This window comes from Salvia hispanica, chromosome 1 (assembly GCF_029641045.1).
Source record: "Salvia hispanica isolate PSC_SH4W2 chromosome 1, Shi_PSC_v1, whole genome shotgun sequence".
In the NCBI taxonomy this organism is placed as follows: domain Eukaryota; kingdom Viridiplantae; phylum Streptophyta; class Magnoliopsida; order Lamiales; family Lamiaceae; genus Salvia; species Salvia hispanica.
Genome location: NC_142692.1, coordinates 29018766 through 29036079, shown reverse-complemented (window position 1 = coordinate 29036079; position 17314 = coordinate 29018766). Strand labels below are relative to the sequence as shown.

General features: G+C 37.6%; 4 protein-coding genes and 1 long non-coding RNA gene across 5 annotated transcripts; 3 read left to right on the top strand and 2 right to left on the bottom strand.

Annotated features, from left to right (window-relative positions):
* Positions 1-480: 480 nt before the first annotated feature.
* On the top strand, positions 481-1411 carry LOC125224537 (ethylene-responsive transcription factor CRF5-like). The gene has a single exon (XM_048127952.2). The coding sequence runs from the start codon at positions 583-585 to the stop codon at positions 1243-1245; it is 663 nt and encodes a 220-aa protein (XP_047983909.1). The 5' UTR covers positions 481-582; the 3' UTR covers positions 1246-1411.
* A 4782-nt stretch (positions 1412-6193) lies between these two features.
* LOC125218628 (Mitochondrial substrate carrier family protein) lies at positions 6194-9657 on the top strand. Its single transcript, XM_048120339.2, has 10 exons — positions 6194-6574; positions 6920-6991; positions 7183-7290; positions 7915-7974; positions 8089-8259; positions 8442-8541; positions 8709-8800; positions 8881-9030; positions 9138-9196; positions 9270-9657. Exons 1-10 carry the CDS (start codon positions 6356-6358, stop codon positions 9391-9393), a joined length of 1155 nt encoding a protein of 384 aa, XP_047976296.1. The 5' UTR covers positions 6194-6355; the 3' UTR covers positions 9394-9657.
* A 1295-nt stretch (positions 9658-10952) lies between these two features.
* On the bottom strand, positions 10953-11437 carry LOC148933560 (uncharacterized). Its single transcript, XR_016134520.1, has 2 exons — positions 11310-11437; positions 10953-11205 (listed from the first exon to the last, which is right to left on the bottom strand). It is a non-coding gene; the product is annotated as an uncharacterized LOC148933560 (long non-coding RNA).
* Positions 11236-12240, top strand: LOC125221888 (uncharacterized). Its single transcript, XM_048124201.2, has 3 exons — positions 11236-11390; positions 11492-11831; positions 11981-12240. Exons 2-3 carry the CDS (start codon positions 11527-11529, stop codon positions 11997-11999), a joined length of 324 nt encoding a protein of 107 aa, XP_047980158.1. The 5' UTR covers positions 11236-11390; positions 11492-11526; the 3' UTR covers positions 12000-12240.
* Positions 12241-12340: 100 nt separating this feature from the next.
* Positions 12341-15941, bottom strand: ADNT1 (adenine nucleotide transporter 1). The gene is made up of 8 exons (XM_048124200.2): positions 15539-15941; positions 14871-14919; positions 14609-14772; positions 14166-14203; positions 13672-13784; positions 13465-13578; positions 12844-13188; positions 12341-12765 (listed from the first exon to the last, which is right to left on the bottom strand). The coding sequence occupies exons 1-8, from the start codon at positions 15694-15696 to the stop codon at positions 12682-12684; spliced, it is 1065 nt and encodes a 354-aa protein (XP_047980157.1). The 5' UTR covers positions 15697-15941; the 3' UTR covers positions 12341-12681.
* Positions 15942-17314: the final 1373 nt, after the last annotated feature.

Sequence of the window (17314 nt, the reverse complement as noted above, 5' to 3'; positions counted from 1 at the left end):
AAGTATCAAATTAATTTTTAAATTTTGCACTAGCTAATGGAGTAGCTCATAATGAGTATTATGCATTTTTAATCACACGAGTGAATGTAGTCCCAAAATTTCTTGAAAATTTGGAAAAGAATGTACTAGTAGTACAACAATAGTATATAGCTTCGATAATAATTCAAATCCACCGTACGCATAGACATAATCTAATATATCAATTATGTCACATTAAATTAATGAAGTTTATAGGTAGAGGCGGGGCTAATATTATTCTTAATTTTTTTTTATTACTATAGTCAAATTATTTTGTGTGAAATGCCATGCAAAAATCACACTCCCACCGTTAAGTCGAACTAAAGGAAAATTAACTTATTGAAATCTCGAATTTAATTACAAAAATCAATTTGTATCAACAATTATTTAATACTACTAGACACATACAAAATGACTTCAAATACTACTACGACTTATAAATATATAATTTGATTTCAAGTTTCTCCTGCATTCTGTGGTTCTTTCCCCTGCAACGCTCACTATCAATTCACCAAATATTTTTGCACTAAATTCTCAACCAAACTTACTATTCTTCTTTTCTATATGAAATGTGACTGGAAAAAAAAAAAGAAAATGATTATGAAGTCGAAAATGAGAGAGTCCATCAAATACAGTATGACAACCAAATTCTACTCTCCGCCGCCAGCATGCCGCCACGAAACGCCGCGTTTAGTGAGGATCTCCGTCACCGACCTCGACGCCACCGATTCATCCAACGACGAGCATGAAGACACAAGGCTAAATCCAAATTCCCGCCGAGTCATAAAACACGTAAACGAGGTAAGGTTTGAGATCAAAGCTGATATTGTGAAGAAGAAACTCCGCGGAGTTAGGCGGCGGCCGTGGGGGCGATGGGCGGCGGAGGTCCGCGATCCAGCGCGGCGGGCGAGGGTTTGGCTCGGGACTTACGACACAGCCGAGGAGGCGGCCATGGTCTACGACAGGGCGGCGATTCAAATTACCCCGCCGCCGGCTGTTGGAGATTGCGACGACATAAAAATATCATGTTCTGATGATCGGAATTTGGAGGAGGGAGATTTATTATCGCTGGATGGATATTTGTGGAATGATGATTTGGATTTTAGTCCACAATTAATTTGTGATGATTTTAGGTTAAAGGAGCAGGTATTGAATGTGGATGATAATTTTGGTGATCTTGACATTGAATTTGAATGGGACTTCAATCAACTATTAGCGGATCCGTGACCAATTCAATTATTCAAGGTATATATGTTATTTTACGTTTAACTCTCAAGTGTTCATACATTTACTTTTCAAATTTTGTTTCTTTTTACTTTGCAATATATTTCATTTGTAATTTGCTGTACAATCTTGTACTCCGTATAATAATACTGAATTACGTTTGTTTCGAGTGTAAGATTTTTTTGTTCCAATAACTTTTACTTTTGTCACAAATTGGATTTGGTCCGTTAACTATTGGACAGTGACAAATTCTTATTCCAAACATTTGACCACTCGTGAATTTATTCTACCAACGGCCTACGGCACTAACTGTCCTTTACTATATTATTGTGGATTTGTGGTGGAAGATTTGCTTTGGAAAACTAATATGTAATCCATTTTTTTTATTGAATACACTCAAATTTAGGATTTTGGGGGAATCCGGAATCCTAATTAATCAAGCTCGGGCTAACTTTCTCGAGTTCAATTTTAACCTCATAAATTTTCTAGCTAGCTTGTTGGATTCATGGAAATGTATTTGATAACCGTAATATCTTAATTTTAACTAAAACATACGGAGTATTTTGTTTTGCAGTGAAAATACTAATAGTCGCATCGAATACAAACATGAAAATCATATGATTCATATCAACCTCAACTGGTAGCCCGTAAAGTTATTTTCATGACTACGTTGATATTGGGTTTTTCCCATTTTCATGGACAATTGGGTATGCTGTTTGGTACCATGAATAATAATATTGCAGCCCACAATTTGGCGTTTGGTTGAGTCCGTCAAACCTAGAAAATGTGGACCAAATGACTAAACCACCCTCGCCTTTGATGATTATCACCGACAAATCCTCATAGCTCATCAGTTCTAATTAGAATTATTGCTCTCCACCGCCTCCGCAGTTCTAATCCGAAAGTTGAAAATAATAGAAATGGAGATGGAAGAAATGAACGTGCTTTACTCCCACCAGAACACCTCAATTCGCACTCTTCATTGCCAAACACCACCGATCCTTCTCCGTCTTCGTCCTCTCCACCGCCGTTGCTTCTTCTGTCACCTTCCTCCGCCAATTTCACCCCCATCGAGCTCTTCCTCTGGATATGCTGCATTTCCCTCAAAGTCTCTTGGTACACACCACGGTCAACATTCAGAAATCGGCGGAGACGGCCGAGTTTCCACTCCAAAAAGTGCGACGGCCTGAAATTGGACGATACCGTTAATTGGAGAAATAGCACTGCCAAAAGAGGGGGAGAGACGAGAGCAACGATTGCTTCTCTTCGGAGGGAGACGAGGATGAATATGGGAAAAGAAATTATTTTCAGCACAATGGAGAAACGAGCATATCTAATACCTGCCCTCAGCTGTGATTGAGTTACATTGATACATGGAAAGTAGTATAGGGAAGCCTGAAACCCACTTGGTATTTACCGGGTCAAGAAATTAGTTTCACAGCTACCAAACAAGAGATACAGAAAGTGAACCCTGCTGTTTCACACCATTTCATAGCTACCACCCGCCCCCATACTAGTTTAATAAACATGTACAACAAACTGATCAAGTTTAACAATAAACAAAGTAACGAGAAATTATCAGAATGCAGCATCAGCAATGGTGCATAGGCCAGCCATTCTCTCCTCTGCCACGTCAGCAACACTAAAAAAACCACTTGCCACGTCAGATTTAGGCCAGCCATAGGCCAGCCGCAATAAAAACAATTCAAAATATACTACATTTACGTAATTAAAATTACGATTAAAATACGGAATTAAATTTAGACACGTGTACGGGAAAATTCATTAATTGCATTTAAAAAAGTTACATAGATTAAAAAAAAAGTACATGCATAATAAAGAAAAAAAACTATCGTCGTGCAGTCCTCCGTGCCCACAACTCTTCAATTATATCCTTTTGGAGTTGAATATGAGCATCCACTTGGCGCATGCTGGCAAATTCCTTGAGTCGGCCGGCTTCATCGAGGGGTACCCCCTATCGTACACTAGGGGTGGCCGTTCCGTGGCTTGGACCGGCTTCATCGTCACTGACCCAACTAGTCAGTTGTACGCCTTCGTCTTCGACGATCATGTTGTGCAGGATAATGCAGGCGTACATTATCTCGGAAACGCATCCGACATCCCACAAACGCGTTGGGCCCTTGATTGCCGCCCATCGAGACTGGAGCACACCAAATGCGCGCTCCACGTCCTTGCGCGCCGACTCCTGTCGTTGCGCAAAGTAGGCCTTCTTTTCATCACTTGTTTGTCGGATCGTCTTCACAAAGACCGGCCACCGAGGGTATATCCCATCCGCCAAGTAGTAGCCCATATCATGCCGGTTGCCGTTGGCCACGAATGAGACGGCTGGACGGACGCCCTGGCACTTCTCGTTGAAGAGGGGAGACGAGTTCAGGACGTTGAGGTAGTTGTTCGACCCGGCTACCCCAAAATACGCATGCCAGATCCACAGCCGGTAATCAGCTACGGCCTCGAGGATTATCGTGGGGTTCTTTGACTTGTAGCCGGTCGTGTAGGCCCCCTTCCAGGCAGTCGGACAGTTCTTCCACTCCCAATACATACAGTCTATGCTGCCTAACATCCCGGGGAACCCATGCTTCTCCCCGTGCATCTGCATCAAATTCTGACAATCTTCGGGAGTAGGGCTTCGAAGGTACTGCTCACCGAAAATGCTGATCACGCCCCCACAGAACTCCTTCAGACATTTCAGGGCTGACGACTCACCGATGTGGAGGTACTCATCCCACATGTCTGCCGCGCCTCCGTAGGCCAACTGCCTGATTGCCGCCGTGCACTTTTGGATAGGGGTGTGGCCGGGTCTGCCAGCCGCATCGTGCCTGAAGCGGAAACACATATATTGACGCTCCAATGCCCTAACGATGCGCATAAACAACTCCATGCGCATTCTGAAACGCCGCCGGAACATGTTGGCGGGAAACTGCGGGTACTCTGCAAAGTAGTCCTCGTACAGCCGCTAATGTGCAGCTACGTGATCCCGATCAATCACTGCTCGGTGGTGGACAAGTCGTGGAGGGCGAGGTATCGCCTGCTGTTCCACCATACGCATGTACCGCTCCATCCCGCGGTTCATGTAGGCCTCCATAGCCTCGTTCATCCTCCGTTCGTACTCCTCAGGATCCCCACAACTACCGCTACCGCTACCACCCGCGTGATCCATCGCTCGATGATGCTCTTGAATAGAAAGTTAAAGAGAGAGAAAACTCGTTAAAACAAGTGGTGCAAATGAAAATGAAACGAAAATCGCGTTTATATATGATTTAAAAAAAAAAAAAAAAAACCCTGAAAAATCGGCGCTGGCCGATCGGGCCTCCACAATGGCGGCTAGCCGATCGGCTAGCGTTTCGGCCAGCGACGAGCGATCGGCGAGCCCACGCCGATCCGCTCGCCGATTTTGCGCTGGCCGACTGCAATGGTTCGGCTAGCCGATCGGCCAGCGCGACGAATCGGCTAGCCGGTCGCTAGCCGACCATTGCGGATGCTCTAAACCCATTCAATTTTTGGACTAATTTTGTCACACTCTGGATCATTTTAAGGGGTGTTCACTTTGAACTAATTCCATTTCTAAGATTTGGAAGAAGTAATTATTCCAAGAACTGAGCCATAATTGACCACATATATAATTATGTTCACCCTTATTTAGTATACTAGACTTGACCCAAGAATTAATCCAAATATTATATAAAATAAAGACTTTGACTTAATAGAATTATGGATTGACAAATTTATCCCTTCAAGTGGAAACGTGGAAAGGTGAAAAGATGGGGCAAATGTGTAAATCTAATCCATTTCTTGGTGCACTTTTTAATGCACAACCAAAATTTACTTATTTTGCAAGATTTCAATTCTTCCTTAATGGGGAGTGTTAGGGTGTCACCATCTTTTAATATAACATCATACCACCATTCCTAGTCAATCATTTGTACACGTGGACGAATAATAAGCTATCACGTGGCAAAAAAAAAAATTCTGAAAAAGACGGCCAACAATATGTTGTATACTATACAACAATTTTTCTTAGCCAACAATATCCAACACGCTATACTGCAATCTATAGATTGTTGTGTAACGTTTATAATATTGCTGTGTATCGTTTATAATAGTGCTGTATAAGTGGTGTCACGGTGTCACTTTAAGAGGGGTTGTCATTTAACACAAACCGTTCCTCAATTGGCATGAATAGTGCGGACTCCACCTTAATTGTAAGATCTCCAACAATTAATTAGTGGAAGGTGAACACAAGAATTGGCCCAATTCTTTCGGAGTGAACACACCCTTAACTCTTTTTGTTTATGTCTGTCGTGCCTTCATTTTCGACTAGTTTCAATTTCACCTCAATTCAAAAAATTCTGGATCGACCTTGCATTAAAAAATTTAATTTAATCAAATCAAACAAAGATTATGATTGTGCATATAGCTGGCTACTACTCGCAGTCCGACCAAACATGATAAGCGTGTTTTGTCATTTGAGACTATTTAAAGATGCATTTCTCATTTTTAGGAAATAAACCTCATACTTCACTAATTATAATCACATTTTACTATAAAATCAACAGAAATATATAAAATGAGACTCATATTCTACTGCCCCTTTATTCATTTCCTTTATAAAGTTAAATTTTTTTTCTTAGAACTCGTGCAAATTAAAATGTATTTTTAGCTGAGGAACCGATGGAGTACATGCATTTGAATTTTTTCCAGTGCACATCAAAGTAGAAAGTCATCAAAACTTTGACGTATATTTATCATTAAATATATAATTTATTTTATTCTACTTTAATAAAAAAAAGTATATTCCGCTAATTTATTTGATTGTATTCTTTTACAAATCATGAATCACATTAACTTTTTTCACCCATCTGTTTTTACAATTTTAGAAATCTGTGCTCAAATTAAAGTGGGATATTTAATTGTGAACAAAAGAAACAGTCATCCAAATCGAAAAGAAACCGATTACACACGTATTGTATTTACTCACCTTTTTATTCTTCCCATTCCCAATATCTCTCTATTCAAACCGTCGCAATTATTTCCTCAATTTCTTCATTTTTTCCCAAATTATTGGAAGTTTTGGGTCAAACAAGTTCACAAATACATGGTGGGTTCGCCGAGACAAGGCCTGCCTTCATGGATAGGATTGGCAACAGCTACCAAAAAAGTTGAATTAGATAAAAACATGCTCAATGAGGCGCGACAACCGTCCCGGAATTCCAATGTTTCTGACGTCGATTTGAGTTTTGGGGAGAGGGCGTTATCTGCCGCCGCCGCCGCGGTCATTTCCGCCGCCTTCACCAACCCTCTCGATGTTGCCAAGGTCTTGCCTTTTTCCTTTCAATCAATCCACGTCTTTCATTCATTTTTCTAACTCAATTATGCTACTATGTTTTTAATTGCTATCTGTATATTGGTACTTGGAAGTTGGAATTATGATATGCATTTGTTATTGATGTATGCTTGACTAGTAGTAATAATTCAATGAATATTGCTGTAATTGAGATAGTATGCTCATATTTTCTTATGAATTGCAGAACTAGGTTAAGCTACTATGTTGTGACTGCATAAACATTTCATATGAATGTGAGGTTCAGTGCGTTTTTTCCTTGGATTTTTTGGTCTTTCCTCGTGAAGGGTGCTTGATTGATTTTGGCCTTTAATCTAGACAAGGCTGCAAGCTCAAGCCGCTGGAGTTCAGTATGGTGGATTATGCGAGGCAGAATGCTCTAGAAACATGGTAATCTGTTATCTGCCAGATTGTATCATTTTATTGTTTTCTGATTTCATGACACCATTGGAGCCACAAAGGGCTGATTATCTTATGGGATTAGAGATAAGATAATTGTTTCTCCTCTTATTAATGTAGTAAAAAATATTTCCTATCTTTTCATGAACGTATATATTTTGAATTACATTCAATATGTATAGATGCTACAAGATAGGAGCTTTACGCCGTCAGCCACTCAACCAAAGTGCACTCCGGACTGCACGCGTTATAGTGGAACATTGGATGTGTTATACAAAGTGATTCGGCAGGTTGGTCCTATATCCTTTATAAGGCGGTTTGGATCCTTAAATTGTAGATTTAGAATTATTCCGCTTTGATATTCTTCAATATTGTTATGCATAAACCATTGGAACTATGCAACCACTGTGTTGCTCTGAGTGAGTACATTTTTTCCATCTGAAGCATAATGAGTGTAGATTCTAATCCAGTTGTGTAGTGGATATACTTTATTGCAATTTTCTTATTCATTTAGTATTCCATCCGTCTCAGAAAGTAGTGCACACGTATCCATTTTGGGTTCCTCAGAAAATAGTGCACACTTTTTAACTTTTCTTTTACGGACATCTTTCTTTTATACTCTACTTACCCCCACACCAAGGTCTACACAAGGTCTACACTATTTTCTGCAACAGAGTATTTTTATTGATGATTTTTATATGTAGTGAGAAAAGCTGAACTCTTGTCACTGTGAAGCTAGTTGTGACTTGTGAGTGCATAATAGTTTTGCTTCTTTTTGTCCTTGTCATTTTGGCTGGTCCATCGGAAAAAAAAGTTGTATGCTGTCTTGGGCACTCTCTTTGCACCTCATAGTATTTAGATGTATGAGTATTTTTTTTTCAGGATAAATAACTAACCAAAGTGGAACTTTCCAGGAAGGATTCTCAAGATTGTGGAGAGGAACTAATGCTAGCCTAGCACTGGCCATTCCCTCAGTATGTTTTTCTTTATATGTCATGTGATTGTTTGGTTCGGTGCCTTGCACCCACACATCTTTTTGGAATCCTTTTTTTGTCCCTTTCTTCAAAATCCTCGTCGCACTGTTTCAGGTGGGAATCTATATGCCACTATATGATATTCTACGCAACCATATGGAAGAGCTTACATCTCACAATGCTCCAACCATGACGCCATATGTTCCCCTACTCGCTGGATCCTTAGCACGCTCAGTAGCATGCATTACTTGTTACCCTATTGAGCTTGCAAGAACACGCATGCAGGTACACATCAATATTCTGAGGTCAATTTCATTGGTTGCTCTTAATTGTGTAGAAGCAGATTATTTTCTATACGTTCATAGTATCATTGACGATTGGTTCTACACTCTTTACTAGTATTAGATATGCTTGTCAGAGGTACAATTGGGTGTTTATGTTCCGCTTAATTGAAATTTGAATTGCAGGCATTCAAACATATGCAAGTTGACGTGAAACCTCCTGGACTCTGGAAAACTTTGACAGGTGTTGTCTCTCCAGTCAGGACTGCTAATAGTTGTCAACCTTGTACGGTGCTTTCTATCTCTAATTAATAGATCCTCCGTGCTCATATTTTTCACTTCTATTTTGTTCTCTCTTTTGTGCTCGCTTTGTCGTACAATCTTTTGTGCAAAAATGAATCAATGGTCACACACAATCGTAGCATCATACTAATAATCCCAATTTTTCTTCAGTTCAAAGCTACCGCACATTATGGACTGGCCTTGGAGTGCAACTTGCACGTGATGTTCCATTTTCTGCTGTCTGTTGGTCATCTCTAGAGCCAGTAATATCTTTTACTCCACTGCATCTCTGCTTGTAATTATTTAGGCTGATTGTCTCTTACTTTTGTACTGCTTTATGAAGCTCCGAAGAAAATTTTTGAGCAGTATAGGCGAGGAAGCTAGTGCTTCCAGTGTATTGGGTGCCAATTTTGGTGCTGGTTTTGTGGCTGGAACCCTTGCTGCAGCTGCCACATCTCCTCTAGATGTTGCAAGGACCCGCCAGCAAATCGAGGTGATCTTTTTTCCCTTAACGGTTTACATTACAGATTCCGATGAAAAGTGCTGTTTTGCTTTAGTGGCACAAACGTCATATGAGTTTCTCATCTTTTCTTAATTCAGAAGAATCCAACTCGAGCCTTAAACATGACTATACGAAAAACATTGACTGAAATTTGGAGGTATGCATCACAACTCGTTCCAAGTGTTTTTTCCACCTCTTATTGAAATAACTATTGGGTTTTTGTCGCACAGGGATGGAGGCATTAGAGGGTTGTTTGCGGGCGCTGGTCCCCGAGTCGTTCGAGCAGGGCCGTCGGTTGGCATCGTGGTTTCTTTTTACGAAGTTGTCAAGTACGCGCTGCATCATAGAGAGTGAACAGAGTAATAAAAGCCCATAATGCGAAAGATATACAGAATAGTTGTTTCATGTCTCGTTGAAACGAATCCTTACCTCATACCGCCAATAAATGAGCCTTATTTTACAAATTTGGCCCTGTGTATTACATAGATTTGACTTCACTGGAGAAGATAGCCACAAAAAATATTTGAGTTTCAATAGCAAATAAATATATAAACAGTGTACTAGTATAATTTTTTGATTTTTTAAAGTAATGTTGAAAATTTGCGAACTGGCTCATAACTGATTATTTATTTGTTTGGCAGTTTTTACTCTTCTCCTAAAACGTTTTTTTTTATACCTTAGTAGAATTGTATCACGAAGCTCATTCATTCACATGAATTATTGTTTGTTTTTCTTCCTCAAAAAAGTTTCATTGATATTTTCAGTTAATACATTCTTTCCCAATTTCTTAGTCTTAATTTGACCATTTTTGTATTAGGTTAAAATATTAATAAAATTTTTTGTAGTAGTATATTATTTATGCAAACTTGAAATTTTTTTGTATCAATTTAACATATTGGTGAACATTTTATATATATTTGGGTGTAATTACCTCAATAAATCATAAACATCATCAAAATGGGTTGAGCGGGTGAAATACTCTTAACAATATTTTTTAGGGAACTCAAATAACATGAATGAGTATTTTTGTTCAAATTGCAAAATTGGCATGCATACGAAATACTAATATTTGGTACTGTGTGTAATAGACTAAAATCAAAATGTGAACTTAGCATTTAACCTTAGAAATATCTATATTATCACTAAATCGATTCAAATAATGTTAATGTTTATTGTATATAGTGTTGAAACAACAATAATTTGGGCCAAAGTGTTTATTATATAACACTAATCACAGATCACTACCAATTACTACTAAAAAACTTAGGTGCAGTGTAATACGACTTGTCTCTTGGTAAAGGAGAAATTTTATACTAACCTCTTAACATGTGCATTACTACTGACTACTCCTAGTATAATCCTCTTTTCCGTCAATATTAAAAAAAAAATTGTTTTATACATTTAATTTAATTTTGATACTTTACCGAAAATGTTGTTAAAATACTTTTTTGAGAAGGTTTTATCGAAAACGTTAGAAAACATCGAGATAAAAACAAAAAAAAAATTTGTTTTTATCTTTTCTTCTATTTTTCTTGTGTATCCATTTTTTTATTAGTTTATTTTCCATTTTTGAATCATTTATTTTGAATCTTGCATTTTCCTGATTCTCGTTGATATTCATTAGAGCATGTACGGAATGAAAACTTCATTCTCGATTCTACGAGAATTTTTATGAAAGCCTTTCATTTGCTTCTCTTCGATGGAAGTTTTATTTTAAATTATTATTGACGTCATTAATTTTTAAAATTATATATATAAAATAAAAAATGATTTGTTTTGTTATTTATTTATGATGTAGAATTTATTTTTTGCAATTTGAAAATTAATTATGCTAGTAAAAATTTATTTCGTAGTAGAATTCGAATAGATCTATAAAATAATAAATTAATACCATTAATTGGAGTAAATGAGAGTGCCCAAATACGCCCATGCCATGTAGGTAGGATAGTATTTACTTCTATTAAAATATGCATAAAAGAGTGGCTGTGGCTCTACAAATTAAAATAAAAAAATCTATATTATTATGGCTATTTCAACTACTAGCGTGAAATACTTGTGCTACAAGGATATCCCACCTGTAGTCAAAAATAAGAAAATGATAACGTACCTTAAATATAGTTGAGCTTTTAAGATTCTATCATTATGCGGTGAAATGTATACTATATCCTACAAAAGAAACAAATTAATGACTGTAACTAAGATTTTGAATTTGAAATCCAATTAGACTAATAATTAAAGAGGTTAATCAAAGGCTAAATCTCTAAATAAACCTTATAAAAAAGGTACGGAGTTTAGACCAACATTTTATCAACAATTTTCCCATCATTTCAACAGCTACAGTTTGATCACAGGTAAAAAATATCTTCACATCTTTCCTGTTGATTTTCCAGAAAATATTCATGAGAAACGAGCCCTAGAAATTCACCAGAACTGATGTTTGTTTTGTGATTAGATCAAAGCAGCTAAAAGCGAAGATCACAAGGAGAGATGGCGGAGAGAGACGTGGTGGATGAAGAGTTCAACGAGGAGAGGGCGAAGATCGATGAAGATTTGGAGACGAGCAGCGAAAGTATTATCGCCGCGCTCAATATCGCTCTCATCCTCTCTGCTCTCTCATCGTCTGAACCCGATGAGCAGCGTCTGAATTTGGATGAAATTGAGGAGAGAGAAAGTGGAATCCGAGGTAAAACCAGTGGATCGAGATCGGATTTCCGCAACCAGGTGGGTGGATTCAGCCGTGCTCTTGAACGGCACCAGTCGTCCAAGATTCAAGCCAAGATCAGAGACTGCAGGTACTTCCTTTCTCAAATTAGCAATAGTTGCTTTAAAACTAGTTCGAGAATGAAACAGCAAAGTTTTTTAGATGAAACGAAAATAGAAATGTTTACCTCTGTTGTAAATTTCAAACTCGACTAATGAAAAAGTGATTGTATGTTTTCAGGCACAGCAGAAGATTGTGAAGCGTCAAGGAGATTATAGACACCCATGTAGATAGAGCGATATATCATATATGCATCATCGCCTACCATCTAATTTTGCATTAGATAGTGTTGCCTCGTATCAACCGTGTTTATTTATCGGTGACTCAATCGATACCAACATGTTATGTTCGCAGTCCAAATGCATTAACGACAAAGCACAGCTCGGCTCATAGCTGGTAAGATGTTTCTCCTCTATTCATTAAGTCGATGTTTGAGTCAACAGGGAAGAATTATTGTGCTTGTAGCTATCAGAAAATGTATCACTCCCCAATGTATGATCATACATCATGTTTGTTTCCAACAATAATGAAATACTTGCGTGCAAAAATGCAAAACTGATATAAAAAAAACCAAATATTTCAGTCAGCTAAAACCCTCAACATATGGCATTGAGGAAAACGAAAGGATTCACCCAAAACAGTATAAAACCAAAAGCATAAACAGAGAAGCTATTATTGGCATCATTCATTCTTCTGCACTTATCTTATTGAGACAGCATTTCAACTGAGCGAACTATTGGTCACAGGAGATAGATATATGAACACAAGTTAGAACGCTACGCAGCTTCCCTCTCTCTCTGCAAAGAGGGTCTAACACTAATTCCTCCTCTCCTCGAGACAAAAATAACAGAGTGAACGTCTCAGCACTCTGACAAGACGAATCAATCAGATATCCTAATCTCTACCCCGAGCAACTCTTTCACTTGTTCGTATGTCACAAATGCAATAGCTATCGATGGGACAACCTGAAGAACAATTCGAGTTTAGTATCATGTTAGTTTTGTAAGTGAGGTTACAGTGTTTTAAGTGTAAAGACTACTGACCTTCACCGAATTGGGGACCAGACCCTTGTACAATGCCCTGAAGCCTTCGTGCCTCACGGTTTTCCTGAAAGCATCAACCATGCCTGTGTACTCAAGGGCCGCCTTGCTTCTCCCGTCACCAGTGACAATTGAAGAAGCGTTATTCCATCCAACCATCTGCATTCTCCTACGGATGACATCGAGTGGGTAGGCAACAGTTTGTCCAACTGTGCCTGCAGCGGCCCCACATGCAAGCCTTGTTGCAACACCCAATTCATTTTCTTCAACAAGCCCAAAGGCTTTAGATTTGATTAACCAATCTTTAAGGGATTCATACACAGCAAAGTTGAGACCAACATACGGAACCTGTAACCAAGTATATCATGAGATGGCCATTTAATTAAAAAGCAATTGCAGGAAGCGAGTTCAATTCTTGAGCCTAAGTTTAACTCGGTCATATAGTGCTTAAGTACTGGAATTCTGATATGGTAAATTTGTTTCTAGTGGCCGATTTGCTAAGACTAATTTTTTCTCTTCTTTGGAAATGGACAAACTCTGTATGTCTCCTTGACAACCAAACTTAAACCACCAACTATCAGGTTAATTACCACAACATAAAATATTAATGGTTTCAGCACTTACAACTCCAATAACAGAAGGAAGCCAACCCTTGTATAGGGCACGGAAGCCTTCCTCTCGAAGCACGGTGGATAATGCATGAACCATTCCCCTATATTGATAAGGGGACGCTTCTGTCTGCAGTAGAGAAAAATAAAAAGTTGTCATAAATAATTACAAACAGGATAGCCTACCTATTTTTAATCTAAAGAAACTGAGGCCCCATGATACCTGTACAGTAATTCTGCCTCGAACCATGTCCATTGGGTATGTGGCAGACATGGCAATTATTCCAGCACAAGCTCCAGCACCCAGGCGTAAAAGAGGAGTCAGCTGAGCATCCTCTATAAGATCAATTCCACATATTATTCAACGAACCATAAAAAATCTCATGTTACTCGTACGATACTTGAGAACACAGACCTCGCTACGAATGTTATGCCATCAATTAAGGAGCAAGAAAATATATGTAAGTTTTAAGATAGCTAGTATTACCCCCAACCCCCAAAATGAAAAAAGTACTGTAAAAAATAATTAAATGAAGAGGAAAGGCAATTTTTTAATGAAATTTATTAGATACTGGATAGACCATTCTATATTAAAATATTGGTTTAGGGCCTACGTTCTAAAGGTTGGCAGTGTTTGGTATTCAGAATTACAATGCCAATAATCGGATAACATGAGAAAGCAAGTTACAAAAACCAGCATAAGCATAATGAACTTACCATTTCCTGTTTGTTGCCGATATGCATATAATATACCCCTGCAACCAAAAATACAAACTCAAATGGTGACAAGAAGAAAGACAGACACTCGTTCTATGAAATATAGCTATCAATGTTCAGATTAGGCCGCCCAACTGTATCTCATTAGCAAGACAACCAATACAAAGCTACTAGAAAACTTAAGTTCAGAACTCTTTCCCAGGGGATAAGACATGCTAGAACCAAAAAGGACATGTTGATAAAAAGCTTAACATTTCTGAACACATAAAACAGAACCTATATATCTATTTAAAAAACTACATAAACAAAGTGACTAATACTTCAGTGGCCAAAAAATAAAAAATATAATGAGAATCATAGCTTACTGACAACATCTCAGGCACACTATAGACAGAAGATATGAAATTATACTATGAAAATCATGTGATATCACAGGAGCATACTTGGATGCTTGCTCATAGCTGAAGAATTTTACTGCTGAGTTTGGGACAATCCGAGCACAATTGGTGCCATTGCCTTTGAATAAGCCCCTGAATCCCTCAGTTCTCCATATATACTTCAATCCTTGAATAGTACCATTGTACTTTATATTCTGAGAACTTTGAACCTGACATAGAAAGAGAATAAAATTACATCATCCAGAAAATCCTAAGCAATTAGTAAAACAAGGTTATGAAAAAGATTTTGAATTTAGCACCGCTTTACCTGAAGCAGAATTTTTAGACGTTCCAAAGGAGCTACAGCAGTTCGCGACCTGCAGTAGACATGCATCAAGGATTCTAGTCAAGTACTGATATAGCCACAGATGTTTTGCACCAGCACGAAAAGAAGCTAGAATTACAAGCATCACTTTTTTCAACAAAGCTACTCCCAAATCAGTCTATATAGATAATGAAAACTACTCCACAGATTCTATTCCCGCTCCACCTCAATTATGCTCCTCAAAAGTAGAGGAGAGCATCATTAAAGTTTCAGTATTACCGAAAAAGGTTAAAAACAAAAACAAAATGCTTTAAGCACGAAATCTGTTCCGTTAATGAGCTAATTCTGTGTTATGTCTCCAAAATACAAACTTTCCTGTCATAAATAAAGAGCAACAAACAGAAATTCCAAATCGGAGTTTCTTTAAAATCTCTGCCGAGGATCAGCAATCTAAATACAAAAGGGTTTAACAACAAAAAAAAAAAAAACCTATTTTCATGCAATTAGACGAAAGACAAACAATTCTGAAAAGGCATTCACTGAATCAGTCAAACATATAATCAAAATCTACTCCATAAGCCTAAAGGAAAAACATGAAATTAAAATTCAATGACTACGTATATACACATCCACAGAGATTAAAAAAAATCGAAAGAAAACAGAGAACTTACACTCCTCCGGCGACACCACCAGCTACGAGAGATTTGCAGATACTGTAAACTTGATATTTAGTAGGCTTGATTTCCTCCTTGGCCAGCTTGGCCTCCTCCGCCAGATTGACAATCTTCGACACCGCCGATTCGCTCGTCTTCACATCCTCCGACGCCATCAAACCCCCGAAACAAAAATAAAAACAATTAGAAAAGCCCTAGGTCAACGATCGATGTGGAATCAGCAATCCACAAGACGTCGCGTGGCGCCGGCGGAGGAGATGCGCAGTGAGTGTGTGTTTTGTGAGTGGTTGTGGTTTATGTGACGGCGCTTGTGTGAAATGAGAGAGCCCTGCTTCACTTTCACCTGATTTTAACGATTTAGTAAAGAGCTCTCATTCTCTGCGGTTGTACCCTCGCCTTACATGGTTGTACCTTACAATTCGCCTATTTTTACGATATATATACACGGAAGCGACGTTTTCTGTTTTTCACCTTTGAAATTGATTTTTACCGTTTGTTACTTACCGAAATGGAAAGTAATAATGTTGTTTTATGGGAAAGTGACATGTTTTTAAGCTGCACTTCTCTATTCTTTATTATTGTATCTTTTCCCATTATTGTTTTCATATTATATATAGTATGTAATAATCTTCATAATTGTTCTATCATACCTACAGTTTCAGAACTTATTCAATAAATAGTTATAGCTATATCTAATTTCAACAACCACGGTGAAAAAAGGATCGGAATTTGTAGTTGTTTTCCATAATTAATTAGGGCCACAAAAAGTAAGTTTGAAAGAAAAAATGGAATGTTTTAGAGTATGATTTCGAGAGAAGGAGATATGGCCAAATATAGCCCTTGGATTGCACAAAGGGCGTGATAAGGAATCTTTTATTTTTATTTTATTTTTATATTTTACTCCATCCGTCTCATGCAAAATAGATCATTCGTATTAACACGGATTTTAATGCTTAATTGGTAAAAGTAATAGAGAAGGAGAAAATTATTGTCATAAATGTATATGAACTATTTGTATTGGACTGACAAAAAGAAAATATGTTTTTATAGTAATTTATTTTTTTAATTTTTTATTTTTAATTTTACTCTCCGTTTCATAATGGTGGATGCTTTTTTTTTGACACGTGGTTTAAATGGTGTTAAGTGAGTTAAATAATTGAAGAATAAAGTAGAAAATAAAAAAAACAGAGAAATGAAGAGGGAATAAAATAAGTGAGAAAAAATATGTCCGATTTTTATTAAAAAGTAGCAGTAGTATTGAGGAACGGAGGAGTATAATAATGGTATTTATAGATTTGTGGGCATAACTGTTTAGTCGTTGGGAATATGGGCTTGGGCTATAGTGGGCCACCGTGGATAGTATTTTGTGATCCGCTTTTGTAAGGTGTGTGGTTTCCATTGTCTTAGCTTAGGCACATCAATCACTGTCCTAAAAATTGGTAAGTCTGTGTCAAATTTTGCAATAACTGTCCGCGACCAACACTCATTTGCAGTTAGTGCTACCATTATTGTTTATTAAGTTAGTTTTTATTACTATATTATTTTATTTAATATTTTGAATCCACAGTTAAAACGAACCATTTTGAGATCATTTTCTATCTGAAAATAAGACAAGTACAAACAAAAAAAGTGATCCTAAATAGTCTCTACATTACACTTGTCCTAACAAACAAAGAGCCACATTATAATTATCCACACAAGACTTTTTTAGATTTTAAGTTATTAAAATAGAATAATTATATAGTATTATGTGAGCGTTAATTGAAATTATTA

Bases quoted from the DNA above. Each gene is read 5' to 3' on its own strand.
- LOC125224537 (XM_048127952.2), top strand. From the start codon at position 583: ATGAAATGTGACTGGAAAAAAAAAAAGAAAATGATTATGAAGTCGAAA.
- LOC125218628 (XM_048120339.2), top strand. From the start codon at position 6,356: ATGGTGGGTTCGCCGAGACAAGGCCTGCCTTCATGGATAGGATTGGCA. The intron at 8,542-8,708 runs GTACGGTGCTTT...ATTTTTCTTCAG, and splicing joins TGCTAATAGTTGTCAACCTT to TTCAAAGCTACCGCACATTA. The intron at 9,197-9,269 runs GTATGCATCACA...TTTGTCGCACAG, and splicing joins ACATTGACTGAAATTTGGAG to GGATGGAGGCATTAGAGGGT.
- LOC125221888 (XM_048124201.2), top strand. From the start codon at position 11,527: ATGGCGGAGAGAGACGTGGTGGATGAAGAGTTCAACGAGGAGAGGGCG.
- ADNT1 (XM_048124200.2), bottom strand. From the start codon at position 15,696: ATGGCGTCGGAGGATGTGAAGACGAGCGAATCGGCGGTGTCGAAGATT. The intron at 14,773-14,870 runs GTAAAGCGGTGC...TTTCTATGTCAG, and splicing joins GTCTAAAAATTCTGCTTCAG to GTTCAAAGTTCTCAGAATAT. The intron at 14,204-14,608 runs GTATGCTCCTGT...TTTTGGTTGCAG, and splicing joins AGCTATGAGCAAGCATCCAA to GGGTATATTATATGCATATC.